This window comes from Caretta caretta, chromosome 9, assembly GCF_965140235.1.
Source record: "Caretta caretta isolate rCarCar2 chromosome 9, rCarCar1.hap1, whole genome shotgun sequence".
Lineage (NCBI taxonomy): Eukaryota > Metazoa > Chordata > Testudines > Cheloniidae > Caretta > Caretta caretta.
The window spans coordinates 5,959,044-5,974,343 of record NC_134214.1 but is presented as its reverse complement, the minus strand read 5'-3'; the positions used below and the strand labels follow the sequence as shown (position 1 = coordinate 5,974,343).

At 41.6% G+C, this 15,300-nt stretch overlaps 1 protein-coding gene across 16 annotated transcripts in view; it reads right to left on the bottom strand.

Annotated features, from left to right (window-relative positions):
• The window catches only part of LRCH3 (leucine rich repeats and calponin homology domain containing 3), a 121,365-nt gene that overhangs the window by 63,103 nt on the left and 42,962 nt on the right, over positions 1–15,300 (bottom strand). For all 16 annotated transcript variants that reach the window (XM_075132065.1, XM_075132066.1, XM_075132068.1 and 13 more), the window contains exons 4-7: positions 13,619–13,724; positions 13,333–13,469; positions 12,207–12,316; positions 227–320 (exon numbers count right to left, since the gene is read on the bottom strand). In XM_075132065.1, the coding sequence (XP_074988166.1) occupies positions 227–320; positions 12,207–12,316; positions 13,333–13,469; positions 13,619–13,724 (447 nt within the window). The remainder of the gene's footprint in view (positions 1–226; positions 321–12,206; positions 12,317–13,332; positions 13,470–13,618; positions 13,725–15,300) is intronic.

The window sequence follows — 15,300 nt, the reverse complement described above, 5'->3', positions numbered from 1 at the left end:
AAATGTTTCAATAAAAAATATTAGTAAAAGAACAAAAGATTCATTTAATATAAAAATGGTGCTAATTCTTTTTCCAGGAAATCAACAGTAATCTGTGAACTATGGAAATTACATTTTTTATTATACATAAGCATCACTCCTTGAATATTCTTCCAAATCTATGCCTTCATTATTTGTTTCCTGTACAAGTATTGCCACCCAACAAAAATAAAGCAACTACACTTACTTCGTTCCCTGACCATCTTTTGTCTCCGCTGTCCACACTATTGAAACCAGAATCTAGTGCTCCATACGGACGACTGGAGTACAGTTCCTCATGGCTGTCAAGCAGATAATTTTAGTCACTATAACATAAATGTCACTGAAAAATTCTTACTCGTGACAGAGCTGAAAATGGAATTAACTATTAAGCAGAGCTGAGCGGTGTCCACAACACGTTAGAAGTTGTCACATGGCATTCACCATGCATAATACTTTCTAAGAGGGTATATTCTTCCAACTACAAACATTCCCATCTGTTAGCCAGCTGACATGATGCAGCTGCCTTATGCTTTCAAGAGCTGATCTAAGCTTATGGCCCAAACAATTCTGACAAATGGTTTTTTTGTTGGCAAACTGACCTATTAAATTCTCCTTTAGCAAGTCAGTTCATTTTATGTTACTCAGGTGTTTTAGTTGAATGACTCTTCCCAACCCCAAAACCACTTTTTCCCCATAGGGAATCACACAACCATACATTTATTACACATACATAGAAACGTATAGGAATGAGCATGCGCCTCTTTTAGGAGAAGTATGACAACAATCAAAATGTATACTTAATGCATGATACAGAAAAGAGATGTATAGTTAATCTAAAATACTCCATAAAATACACCACACATTTCAAATGAAATATATCACCTCTTGAATGATATACAAATTTAGTTTTAACTCATTAAATTGACTTGTCAACGACTTGCCTAGACACAGACATTACATATGTGCAATGAAGGGATGAAAATATAAACCATAACATAAGGGGCTGTATGCTGCTTTTCCTGCTCTAAGTGGGTACAGAGACTACACAGTTCAGCAGCGTGGCCATCACAGATGTTGAATCTGGCAACTGCTGCAGATAGCTACAGCAGCAGTATAACAATGGGACTTGTCTGATCCACTGCAGATAGCATTTCACAACGGATCAACTGTCCTGCTGGCACTTGATGCCTGAGGGAAAACTGCAGCAAACAGCAATTACTGCATAATACACTAGAAAGAATTTCAGGAAGCTGATTGCTCCACACAAGCATAGCTAATTGTAGGTCATTCTCTCACTAGTATTGATCTCTAGTTGTCCCTCTGTTTAAAAATCCCTCATCCAGGAAACAATTATTTTTAAATGACTGTTATTACTATTATTTATGCAGCACCAAAGAGTCATGGTGCTTTACAGAAAAAAGTGACAGGCTACAGTCCTGAGGAGTTTGCAGTCCTAGTTAGACACAAGGGGTATGTTTACACTGCAATTAGACACCCATGGCTGGCCCAGGCTCCTGGAACTCAGGCTAAGGGGCTGTTTAATTGCGGTGGACATTCAGGCTCAGGCTGATGCCCTAGCTCTGGGACCCTCCCACCCCGCAGGGTCCTAGAGCCTGGGCTCCACCCCAAACCTAAATGCCTATACTGCAACTGAACAGCCCCTTAGCCCGAGCCAGCTGGCACAGGCCAGTCATGGCTTTTTAATTTCTGTGTAGACATACCCAAGGAGAGGTTTCAGAGGAACAGCCGTGTTAGTCTGTATTCGCAAAAAGAAAAGGAGTTCTTGTGGCACCTTAGAGACTAACCAATTTATTTGAGCATGAGCTTTCGTGAGCTACAGCTCACATCACAATGTGCCATAATGGTGGTTCTTTGAGACGTGTGTCCCTGTGGGTGCTGCACTTCAAGTGTGCTTATACCACTTGTGCCTTTGATGGGAGATTTTTGGTAGCAGTACCCATTCAGGCCAGGCATGCAACTCTATGCTTCCTTATGCCCTGCTCTGAGAATACATAAGGCTACACAGGTGAACTGCCTTCAGTTCTTTCTCCACTGCCAAGTCCCCAGAGGAAACTCCAAAGCAGAGGGGAACGAAGGCAGGTAACAGAGCACCCATACGGACACACACAGTGAAGAACTCGTTACTGCACAAGGCAAGCAACTTCTTCTTCTTTGAGTAGTGTCCCTCTGGGTGCTCAACTGCAATTGACTACCAAACAGTTCCCCCAGCTGCACGGGGGGCTCTGGAACCAAGTCCAAGATTGAACACAATACAATACAGCATTTCCAATAGCAGCATCTGATCTAGAAGACTGGACCACTGCATAATGCTTGGAAAAGATACATATGGAAGACCAAGTGGCAGCCTTACAGATGTCCAGAGCAGAAACATTCTTGAGTAATGCCGTAGAAGTAGCTACAGATTTTATGGAATGGGCCAACGCCCTTGAAAGAGCTGAATATATGAAGTTATAGCACAAAAGGACACAATCAGAAATCCACCTGGAGTGTCTCTAAATCGCTGTGCCTTTAGATCTATCAGCAATAGTCACGAACAGTCTGCTTGACCTCCTAAATGACTTAGCCCTTTCCAAATAAAAGGCTAATGCACGTCTAACATCCAGAGTGTGTAAAAAAGGCCTTCACTCTGGACTGATGAGTCTTTGGGGGGAAAATGGATAATCTCGTTGATATGACGCTCATATGACACCTTAGGTAAAAATTGTGTGTGTGGATGTAACAAAACACTGTCCTTGAAAAACACTGTAAATGGAGGATCTGCCATTACAGCCCCTATTTCTCCAATCCCACAAGCAGAGGTGGTAACCACCAGAAAGAGAAATCTTCTGAGATAAATTAATGAGGGAAGAGGTAGCCGTTGGCTCAGACGGGGGCATAGGGCATCAAAGTACTGCATTCAAATCCCAGGTAGGAATGCGTTTCTAAACTTGGGAGAAAGTTTCCCAATCCTCTCAGAATCTTACAGTTGCAGGATGGGTGAAGAGTGAGAATCCCTCAACTGCTGAATGAAAGGCTGTTACCGCTGCCAAGTGCGCACTGATAGAGCTCATATAGAATCCTAACTTTTTCAACACTAGGAGGTAATCAAGGATGATCGAGGGGGAAGAATGAACAGGTACAACACTTCTGGACACACCACATGCTGAATCTTTTCCACTTGTGGAGGTAAGTGTATTTCGTGGAATCTTTCCTACTGTTCAGCAATGCCTGTTGCACTTCCTTAGAACAAGTCAACTAATGTCTCATGACGCATTGACAAGCCAAGCTTTGAGGCAAAGTATCTTCAGGTTGGGATGAAGAATGCAGCTGGCATCCTGAGAATGAAGACAAGGAATGGATGAGAGTCTGACAGCTTGACAGAGGGCTAGGTGAATCCGGTAAGGGTACCATATCTGCTTGAACTCTGTTGGGATTACTAATACAATTCTGGTTTTGTCATGCTTTATCTTCTTGATCACTTTCAGAATCAGGAGTGTTGGAGAAAATGCACATGGAAGGCCTCGTCCATGGAACGAGAAAGGCATCTCTAAAGAGAGAGGAAACCACTCCGCCCCTTAAACAAAAGGGTTTGCATATCTTGTTGGTCACAGTGGCAAAGAGGTCTATTTTTGGAACTCCCAAGTTCAAAAAATGTTATTGAGAATCTGAGGATCCTACTTCCATTCATAGTACTGGAAAAAGTGCCTGCTGTTGTCTGCTAACCTGTTTGTAGTTAAGGCAAGTTGCTGAAATAAGTTTGCAGTTGACTGTCCACCAGTTCCAGAGCTTTATTGTTTCAGTACAAAGGGAAGGGTACCTGGCCCATGCCTCTCAGCTGATGAAGAACGTACAAGCTATGTTGTCCATGAGAATCTTTATGTTTTTTTTCCTGATTAAAGGCAGGACATAGATACAGGCATTCCTGAGTTCCCTCTGTTTGAGGCAGTTGATATGTAGTTTGTCTCTGTTGGGCAGAGCATTTGCCCTGAATGGTGAGGGTCCCCAAGAGTACTGTCCCAGTTCATCATAGATGCATCCATTGTTATGATGATAGAGGGAGGAGACTGAACAAATGGAATCCCCATGCAGACATTGTCTAGGACCCTCCATCACTTGAGTGGAGACTAAGACCTGGCGAGGAACCGACAATAACTTGTTCAAGTTGTGTTTGGAGTATAAACAATCTTGAGGTAGCCCTGGAAACATTGTAATGGTATGTGCCAGACTCCATCTTTGAAGGTGAAGGCTGCTATATGTCCAAGTAATTGAAGACAACTTCTTATTGATGTCTGTAGGCTGATTTAATGTTTGAGAAGATTTCCTAACATTGAGCATCTGTTGGAGAGGAAGATAAGCCCCGGCTGGTGTAGCATCCAATGAATGCCTGTGAACTCTATTCTTTGTATGGGGCTCAAAGGGGATTTCTAGATGTTGAGCTTAACCCTAGATTGGGGAACAAAGATCTCATTTTCTTTACAGCATCAAAAACCTCATTGTAGGACCAGCCCATGACCAGCCAGTCATCGAGGTATTGACAGGAAGCCCTCCACATGACTACTGCTGTAGAGCAGCAGTGTTGGCTGCATCCAATAAGGCCTTTAGCTTTATTTTAGTTAACAGCTGACGCTCGTCAATAATAGCCTGAAACTGGTCACACTCCTCAGCCAGCAAATGCTCAGTAAAGGTTGTGAATTTGGTAAAACTTGAATGACTGTATTTAGCCATGACAGCTTGATAGTGTGTGATGCTAAATTGAAGAGTCACAGATGAGTAGGTCTTTCTGCCGAGTAGATTAAGGCATTTTTGGTCCTTATCATATGGTGTGGTCTTTGCACAATGTTGTTTGCCATGTTTTTTCACTGCCTCCACAACCAGGGAGTTCAATGTTGGATGGGTGAACAGAAATTCAGAGTCTCTAGCTGGGACATAATATTTTTCATGGGCCCTTTTACAAGCTGGTGGAATCATTGCAGGGATCTGCCAGATGGATTTGGCAGGATTCAGAGCCTCATTAAGAGGCAGAACAACTCAGGTGGAGGGAATCCATTGGAGGATATCTAGGAGCTTATGTTATGACTCTCTGACCTCTTCCAAGGGATCTGGAGGGAATCCGAAATGTGCTTCATTAACTCTTGCACGTGTCTGAAGTCATCAGTCATAGTTGGTTGGAGAGGCATAACCGCTTCATCTGGGGAAGATGAAGAAATATTTGTTTGGGGAGAAACCTCTTGATCTGTCCTGGCCTCCTGCTCTTCAAAGGATTCTTGTGCCTGAGGTAACAGAAGAAAAGCAGTTGGTGTACGGGAGCATCTCCCTGTATACTTCGCATGAGAGAGACTAGGGGCATGTGACAATTGCAGACGATTTGCAGCCCGAGAAACCCAGTACCACCACTGGAGAGGTCCGAAAGGCACTGGGGGTGGTATCCATCGGTTCTCAAACCAGGTTGGGGGGACAGGGGTCCATCTGTGGTACAACTCCCCACTCTTGACAAAAGTGTCAGGATGGAAATTCCTTGTCTGAAGCGTCAGGGAACCCTGGACTGAAATATCTGAATTGGAGGAAAATTCCTCCTCTTCAAGTGGGGGAGTCCCAACACTCTCTGAAGGCGCTGGAGAGTCAAGTGGTACTAAGAAAAGGTCCCACTTCAGTGACCATGCTTGTCTCGGTACTGAACCTTTCGGTACCAACTAACAAAGGAGATTCCAGCTCCTCCGAAACAAGTATATCCTTTGAAAATCTGAACTCTTGCAGTACCAGGTGGATTTGAAGAGTGGGACTGTTGTGAGTACTGAGGCCATACACTGCTCTGGTAAGTTCACTCGAGTTCAGTGGTTCTCAAAGCCGGTCCGCTGCTTGTGCAGAGAAAGCCCCTGCCGGGCTAGACCGGTTTGTTTACCTGCCACGTCCGCAGGTTCGACCGATCACGGCTCCCACTGGCCGCGGTTTGCCACTCCAGGCCAATGGGGGCTGCGGGAAGGGCAGCCAGCATGTCCCTTGGCCCGGGCCACTTCCCGCAGCCCCCATTGGCCTGGAGCGGCAAACCGCGGCCAGTGGGAGCCGCGATTGGCCGAATCTGCGAACGTGGCAGGTAAACAAACTGATCCGGCCCGGCAGGGGCTTTCCCTGCACAAGCGGCGGACCGGCTTTCAGAACCACTGTGCTCTAGTTGACGTAGTCAGTACTGATGTGAGGCCTTGAGAGGTATTCAGACCACATGAGAGGCACAACATCTTCCCAGTACTGAGGCAGTCTTAGATGTCGATGGTACCAAAGGAATTTTGGGTAACATTCTCTTAGAGTTGGAAAGCTTTGATGTTGCAGTATCCTGCTTGTGCAGCACTGAAGGTCCCAGTATCAAGGCATGCTTGTTGCCCCTTTTCTCTGCAGAGCCTGGAGCCCTATACACAGGATCAGTACTGAGAGGGTCTGCAGCCTCAGACATACCCAGGGTGGAACATGAGGTCTCTGCAGCGGTCTTGCATTGCAGTGACTGAGGTCTTTTTGAGGTTGATTCTTCCTGTGGAGAATGACTCAGTTTTGTATGGGTTTTCTTCATGGATTTACCTTGGGTAGATCCAGGTGAACGTGACGAAGTTGACGGGGCACTGTGTTCACTCAGCAACTGATGTCCGGAGGGGGAAGGGTGTATCTCCTGGCCTGGACCTGAGGCCAACTGGAGGGAATGCTCCATCATTAAGAGTCTCAATTTTAGCTTCCAATTTTTTCTTGATTCACCCTTAAATGCAGAGCATATGGAGCACTTTTGTGGGACATCAGACTCTCCCAAGCAGCGGATACAACAGGAATGGCTGTCGCTGACCAAGATGCACTCCTGGCAACAGATGCACTGTTTGAAGCCCAGAGATCCTGGCATACCCCAGAGCAATGACGTCTAGCAGGGGAAGGTCCCCCTCCCAAAACGGGAAAGGGATCAAGAGAAAGATCTCCCAAATCCGTAAATAAAAAGTAAATAAAATAACTAAACAATAAAATAAAGACAGGTAACTCCGCTAAGAGATTTCAAAGTAACGCATACTAATGCTCCATCTCAGGCCAAGGCAGTGGAGAAAGAACCGCGGGTGTTTCGCTCACACAGCGCTGTACAGCCTTAGAGCGAGGCATGAGGAAGCACAGGACACGTGTGCGGGCTGAACAGACACTGCAACCTAAAATCTCCAATTCAAGGAGAAAGGGGTGTTAGCACACATGAAATGGAATGCCCATAGGGATGTTACTCAAAGAGGAACTAAGGGATAAAGGATGAGGGAACAAGAGCTGCAAAAGTGAAATATGCTTATTTTTATGTACACATCTGCAAAAGCATCCACAGGCAGACCCTTAACCCTATACAAAGCCTCATTTAAGCTACTGGGGCTCTGACTCTATGGACAAATGTGCAGGATCTAGCACTATGTTTGTTCCTCTGAGTCTGTAAAAGATTTAAGTCATGTACTAAAGTCTGGGGATGGTATCTGGAATGAAGGCAAGAATGGAACTCAGTGATGCTAAACAAAGTTAATATTCACATTAGGGATCCTTCAGCAACAAAGATGGGAAGGGAACCACACCTCACTTCTTTTGGGTGAGAGGAGAAAAGAATAATCTTGAAATTGCTCTATGTAGTTAAAAAAAACCCTTTGGATTTTTAAATGTATTAGCTGTGTCATGCCTTTTGTTCTATAGAAAGAGTTAACAATGCCTACAGTGGCCCCAGGAATACATAGCTATAAGACACTGTAGTCTACTTTTAAGGCAAAAAAAAAATCCTAACAAAGTACTCTGCATTATACAGACAATAGTAATATTGTTTTTCAATTAAAGACCAGCTGGGGAAAGAAAACTTCAGGTAGCACATGTAACAGCCTACATAGTGACCACATTCAAACCAATAATTCACAACATCAAAATACTGGATTAAAACCACTGTTTTTTTAGAAATTATAAAAGGAAAAATAAAATGAGAAACGGGTTCCCACATGACACACTACAATAATTCCATTTTAATCATGACTACATCAGTATTCTGAGAATCTAAAGAGAAACCAATTTTGCACTGAACAAGCACTTAAAATTGAAGAAGATTAAAATTCAATAGTTAAAAATCAAACAGTATTTTTCCTTTTGGATTACATTTTCTTCATATTCTATCCCTCCTATTCAATTACAGTTTTTGAAAAATACTTCATCACTGAGACCGTCTGGTAACTCAGAAATTCAGTTACAGTTCACAGTTCCTACGCTCTCCCCTACTTCTGAAAACAGAGGGTTACTGACTGCTCAGGGCTTTATATGTTCATTACAGACAACAGCCTTTAAGAAATCCTCAGAGACTGCAGATCCTATTCCTCACTGACTAGCTGGCTAAAGCAGCAATAATTAAGCAACAAGACAGTGGGCAGTACATTTTTACAGCATGCTTGGGTTCCAATGCATAAGGCATGACGCTGAAAGTAGAGTAGCTAACCACCTGAGAAGTGCAATAATCACTTTGAAATGCAGTGTCTAAAGTACCTTTTTGTAATGAAAATAAATGTAATCCATAAAAATAAGGGGAACAAGATGTGCACTGACATGAAGAGATCATCACTCGCAGTCAGAGTTCTGAAGTCACATTGTAATACATGCATATACTTCAATCTCCTTTCTATCCACGGAATATAACTACCAGACCCTTTCAAAACAATCAGTACAACTGATTCCTACTCCAGAGACCCATGTATCAGTACTTCAAACTTTTATGTCTTGCATTCCAGACTCACCCTCCCTACCTCAACACTGAACCTAGTGCTAGGCTCCTGCGAGGCACTGCTGCTGCCTTCCTTCCATTCAGTTATGCATGATCCAATGTTGAGCTTGAGTGCTCCACATTTCAGTCACACAGCTAAGAGATTGGTCTAGAACAGCCCAAAGGTTAAAGGTCACATAACAGGAGTCTAAAGACACTGATCGGTACAGTCAATATCTTATTCTGGTAAACAGATACAATTGTCTGAAAGACTGGGAACCAGTTCTCTATTGAAAATGGTAGTAACAATTAAATAAAGCAATAGTTTTAAAACCTGGGTAAAACATAGGAGAGAGCACTGGTATTGTGTTTAGGATAACTTTACATGAGTCCAAAAAAAAAAAAAAAAAAAGGCAGCGTGGGCCAGCAGCAAAATTCTCAGTTAGAAATATTTATAGATAAAGAAGCCAAAATTTTCTCCTGGCAGAATCTACAATGATTTAGTGCTTCTGATTTCACTAGCAGCACTACAAGTTTGTCCACTTAATCAGAGAATTTTACATTTGTGTAAAACTTCAGTGAAATTACTACATGTGACACCTGCATTATTCTTATGAATACTGTATGTGACTGTTTCCCTCTTCAGTTTTGTACTGCTGCCTACTTGAACGCAAAGGTTAAGTCAGACCAGAGCTGAGGGTTGGTCTAGGCAGGAAATGCAACAAGGACCAAGGCTATGTCTACACTGCAGCTGCGAGGCGTAATTCCCAGCTTGAGTAGATGTATATGTGCTAGCTCAAGCAGAAATGCATAAAAATAGCAGGTTTCAGAGTGACAGCCGTGTTCGTCTGTATTCGCAAAAAGAAAAGGAGTACTTGTGGCACCTTAGAGACTAACCAATTTATTTGAGCATGAGCTTTCGTGAGCTACAGCTCACTTCATCGGATGCATACCGTGGAAACTGCAGCAGACTTTATATACACACAGAGAATATGAAACAATACCTCCTCCAACCCCACTGTCCTGCTGGTAATAGCTTATCTAAAGTGATCATCAGGTTGGGCCATTTCCAGCACAAATCCAGGTTCTCTCACCCTCCACCAAACAGAGCTAGCACATGGAAGTCTACCCGAGCTGGGAACTACACCTCCCAGCTGCAGGGCACACATAGCCTAAGAGAGAAGACAGCCGCAGGCACACGCTTTCAAAGAAGTCCACTCCAAAATTCCACCCCAGAAGGTAAAGCCACAAGGCCTGACACCTGCTGGGGTGCACTCAGTGAAACCCTGAGAAAGGACTGTCATGCAGTTAGCTTGGTAACTGTCACATTAGCTTTGAAACCAGCTTTACATCAACTCAGGTTTAATTCCATGCTTTTTCAAATTGCCCAGGGTCACTATATAACCTCCACAGAGCAAAAGACAAAGGTCAGGTACATATATGCTGATTATTTTTAGTTTTTTCAACAGCCTGTGAAATCGCTGACCAACAGCTCTGTTGACTTGCCTATGGGCATTAACTGGATTACACTGTATTGTGCAGGAGTTGTTCTGTTCTTTCATCTCAGAAATTCTAGAAGAAATTCTGACTTTGGGCAGCAGCTCATCTTCTCCATTGGCTCCTTTATGTTGGTTCCTACAGAAATCTATTGTCTTCCACGCATATTTGCTCAATATGCATGTGAAGCCACTGTGGGAGCCACTAAAAGAGACTGGTAAGTGATATAATCAGTACATGAGCAACAAAGAGTTCTATGCCATCTCTCTTATCCACTTCAGATATATCTACTTTCATGGTGCCTGGCAGGGATGGAGACACGGACAAAAGCAAGCCAGTCCACACATGCTTGAAGTAAAATTGACCATCTGGAGGAGGCACTGTGAGTGGGTTCTGCCCAAGCTTTTATATTGGTACTGTGAATAATGGTAAAATATGTGAATTCTTTCATTACATGAAATGAAAATCTTTTCAATAAACACATACTCTACTTATCGATCTTATGCTTTTCAAAAGAAAAACTACACTGGAGATCAATAGCTTTAGATACAGTTGGTTGGACTGGGCAATTTATGTCACAATGAAGGTGCCCTAATTTCCTTAGCCTTTCTGAATACAGATGCTCCTTAGATCCCTGTATCAGCTTCTTTTTTGCAATATGCACTTTATTATAATAAGAAACTAAGACAGCATTATAAATTTAGCTAACAAAAGACCTAAATAATTTTAATCTAAACAGTATTCCAAATGCGGCCTCACCAGCGTCACATACTCTGATTTATATGCCACAACTTTATTTGTCTCAAATAGCACCTGATTGTGCTAGGTGTGATTACTCTCTAAAGAGACAAGTGACTTTCAGAAAGCGTTCATGTTGACCCCATCTGTAAAGGTGCTTACCAAATGTGGATTCTAGACTTGATGAGGAGCTGTCTGTTGGCATAAAGTCTCCTTCATAGGCCTTTGGTACAACTGCACTGGCTTATTAGATTTATTTATTAATCGTGTTCAGCCCATGGTGCATGTTATAGATATATATTTCCTCTGGCTCAGTGTTAGTTTGTCTGATCACTGAGAATATATTCTTTTTCTTCTAGTTAGTCTCCTACCTCATTACTTTGCTTTTCTCTAAAATGTGTAGTATAAATATATAGTGTACTCCTACTTTTCACTAGACATCTTAATTTAGAAGCTGATGTGGTTGACTGTTCTAATACCTGTTTCAGAGTAGCAGCCCTGTTAGTCTGTATTCGAAAAAAGAAAAGGAGTACTTGTGGCACCTTAGAGACTACCAAATTTATTTGAGCATAAGCTTTCGTGAGCTATAGCTCACTTCATCGAATGCATCCGATGAAGTGAGCTGTAGCTCACGAAAGCTTATGCTCAAATAAATGTGTTAGTCTCTAAGGTGCCACAAGTCCTCCTTTTCTTCTTTCTAATTCCTGAGTTACTGTATTAAGCATTTGTGCCAAATGAAAGCCTGCCAAGAATAAAACAGTTTACTAAAGGGGTGGGATCAGCACTTATACCTGTAGTTACAGCAGAACAGTTATACAATCATGTACAAAAGATTAAAAATCACAACAATGTTAGACTGTAGTAGATATTGGGAAAACCCTAAGATTTTATTCAGTAAAAACATAGATTAATGTCTTAAAAATAGAACTTCCTTCTACCATAGCCTGAAGACACCAAACTTTTTTTTTCCCTCAAGAGTGTGTGCCCTTTAGCACTGGCTGAATTGTGATAATACTTCATTTTTCCTTCTAAACTGTCTTGACTGGACTCCTGCTAGAACGGCTCACAGGGTGACACACACCACATTGTTCTTCAAGGCCACAATTATTGGTGAAATGTACACTAACCAACAATCAGTGGATCTAGTTTCTGCCTCTTCTGAATTCAGGAGAGTAGACAAGTTTTCCCCAATCCACATCAAACAGAATATGCACAAACTTACCAAGAGCCAAATCCTATGGGCCTCCTATCATAATCAGGCAAGTCTTGAGCGATCTTGCACGCTTCTATGTTCAGGTATTTAAATATGTGGATTTTTCCTTTTATGCATATCTACAAAAAAGGAAATCCATAAACATATTGAGCACTTTATTTCATCAAAGCGCTGTACAGACATTAACTAGCTGTTGTGAATAATGTATTACTCAAAGGTCAATAAATAAATGCTTATAACATCCTTACAGCTCTTCATCCATTTTTTGAACCTTCCCCCATTACAAACAACTGCATTGAAGTGTCACAGAATATATGTATAATAAAAAACTGGAAGCTTTTTCCAAAAACATCTGGACTCTGTGGAGCCCTTTCTGTAAACTTGCTCATAATGGTTTATCATGTCAATGATCTTCTCTGAACAAGGAGCTATATGTATTTGTAAGGGGTAAAACTTGGAACTACAGCAGAGGCATGCAAACCTTGACCAACCTAGGTGGCAATGGCAGCTTGCCAAGAGACAGGCCTAATTTGAATCAAGTGAAGTCACTTCTAACTCCCTTCATCTTTAATATGGAGGTAGAATCTATGGAAACTATAAGTCACAGCACTTCCCACTCTGATTCAGAGGAAGCAGGTCATTCCCCAGAGCTATACATACATATTAAAGATGAAGTCAGCCATTGACCACATTGTATTTAGCCTGCAAGCTGCATTTTGGGCAGGCTGCCGTAAAATGAATGAAAATGCATTGCACTTTTAGTTTCCCAGTTCACTACTTCAACAGCAGAATGGCTCAAAAATGTTTTTTGTTCATAGCTCTTCTTCTCCCCCAAAGCTTACTCTGATCTAGAGCCACTTGCTTATTTTACTTATACTGTACAATGAGAATTTTATTCAAAAGGTTAACAAAGGAATTCCTACAGTAACCACATACCTACTACCAGCAGGAGAACTAAATTAAGGGAAGTGGAAGAGTATTTCTGCCATGGGTTTCTTTAAGATCTCTAGAGAAAATACAGGTTCTTTAAAATCTTACTGTTCACAAAAGAAAGTTTTAAACCATTCAGTTTCAAATCTCATTTTACATCCTCTAGTGAAAATAGCAGACATTCTAATTCCAAATTATAATTCACCTGTGCAGGGGGTGACTGTAGCGGGTTGTTGTCTAGTGTGATTGTCTGAAGATGCCTGAGGTTCCGATAACAAACAGGGATTGTTGTGATTTTATTGCAGGAGAAATCTAATCGAATCAAAGACAATTCTGCAAGTTCTGGAGATAGAAAACAAACATTCAATCTAGTAGATATAATAAACAATATGCTTACTACTAGCTCTTAGGAAAACAAGCTTTAAAAAGAATAAAAAAGTGTCAAAAATCTCAGTTGTTACATATGACAGACTTTCATCCGCTGATCTCACCTTCAGGTAAATGCACCAAATGATTTCTCCTGATGTTCAGGTCACGCAAAGACTCCAGTCTGCCAATCTGTGGAGGTATTGTCTGTATTTCATTACAGCTCACATCCTGCAAAACAAAACTACGAAGTGAGACACTGTTTTGATACTGTTTCAGAGTAGTAGCCGTGTTAGTCTGTATTCGCAAAAAGAAAAGGAGTACTTGTGGCACCTTAGAGACTAACCAATTTATTTGAGCATAAGCTTTCGTGAGCTACAGCTCACTTCATCGGATGCATTGAAGGAGCTGTAGCTCACGAAAGCTTATGCTCAAATAAATTTGTTAGTCTCTAAAGTGCCACCAGTACTCCTTTTCTTTTTGCTTTGATACTGTCAGCCTGTTTAAATAAATCCCAATGCTAGCAGGCAATTCCTGCCTTCTGGTTTTGTAGGTGTATGTACATTAACTCTGACAGGCAGTGTTTTATTTATAAACTTGAAAAAAATAAACACTTTTATGACACCTAAGATTGTCAAAGTGCTTTACTAACATTCATTAAGTTTCAGCACTGTGACAAAGTTAAGTATTAATTATCCCCATTTTACAGATGGGGAAACAGAAGCACAAAATAATTTTTTCAGTGTCCCAACAACAGCAGAGCAAAGAAAAGAATGAACCCAGGAGAAATGACACTAGATCATAAAAGCTCTTTAGACAAGTGACACATTATGGAAAAAGTGAAGGTATAATGATATTTCCATGTATAGTAAGTTAGCAAACTAGCATGTTAGTGTACATTTCTATCATTCCTCCACAGATTGTCCATTTCCCATTCCTCCACAGACTCTGAAGCAGGAGAGCCTGGAGACACACTACCTGCCATGTACTTTATCTGGATATTTTCAAGGGCCTATCTCAAAACCTCTATGCAAATTTACAACAACATTTAGAACATACAAAAGGATAAAATACATACTAAACTGCCAGTACAAAAGCCAGCCCAGACTAAATAACTCACCCAAAATAATATTAACCTCACACGCATCTGGGCATTAGCAGGTGTATGCAGCAGACAGCCAGGGAACAAAGTGAGAAGCTCTAGTAGAGCTATGTGGTGTAGCCCTTAGCTCTACCAGTGCACCTCACTTCTCACTATTTGTCTTTTACCGAGAGCCAAGCTTTTAAAAAAAATCTCAAATGTACACACACATGAGGAATACTCAGAGTATATCATTAAAGAATATATGCTTGTAGGACTGAAACGTGCACATGCGAATCCCTTATGCTTAACAATCTGTCCCACCTTGTATTTAGCTCAGATGCTCTGCTTACTTTTTCCAGGAAGAAGAGCTCTGTGAAGCTTGAAAACTTGTCCCTTGTACCAACAGAAGCTGGTCCAATAAAAGATATTACCTTGCTGTCCTTGTCTCTCCCATTAAAGAATACACGTACTTTTGTAATTATATGCCATTCCCAAATATGAGTTACACACTTATCAAGATTCCATTGCAATTGTCTCTAACATGTCAAGTTGACTAGATTGTTTTTTAAATCCACAAGTTTCATAAACACACTGAAAAACTAAATTAAAAGCTGAAGTATTTGAAAAAAAATAAGATAGCTATCTGTATAGGAGCGACCAATTCCCACCAAGAATATCCCTGGGTGGCAGATAAGTGGAATGTCCTGCAGATACGCAGGACAC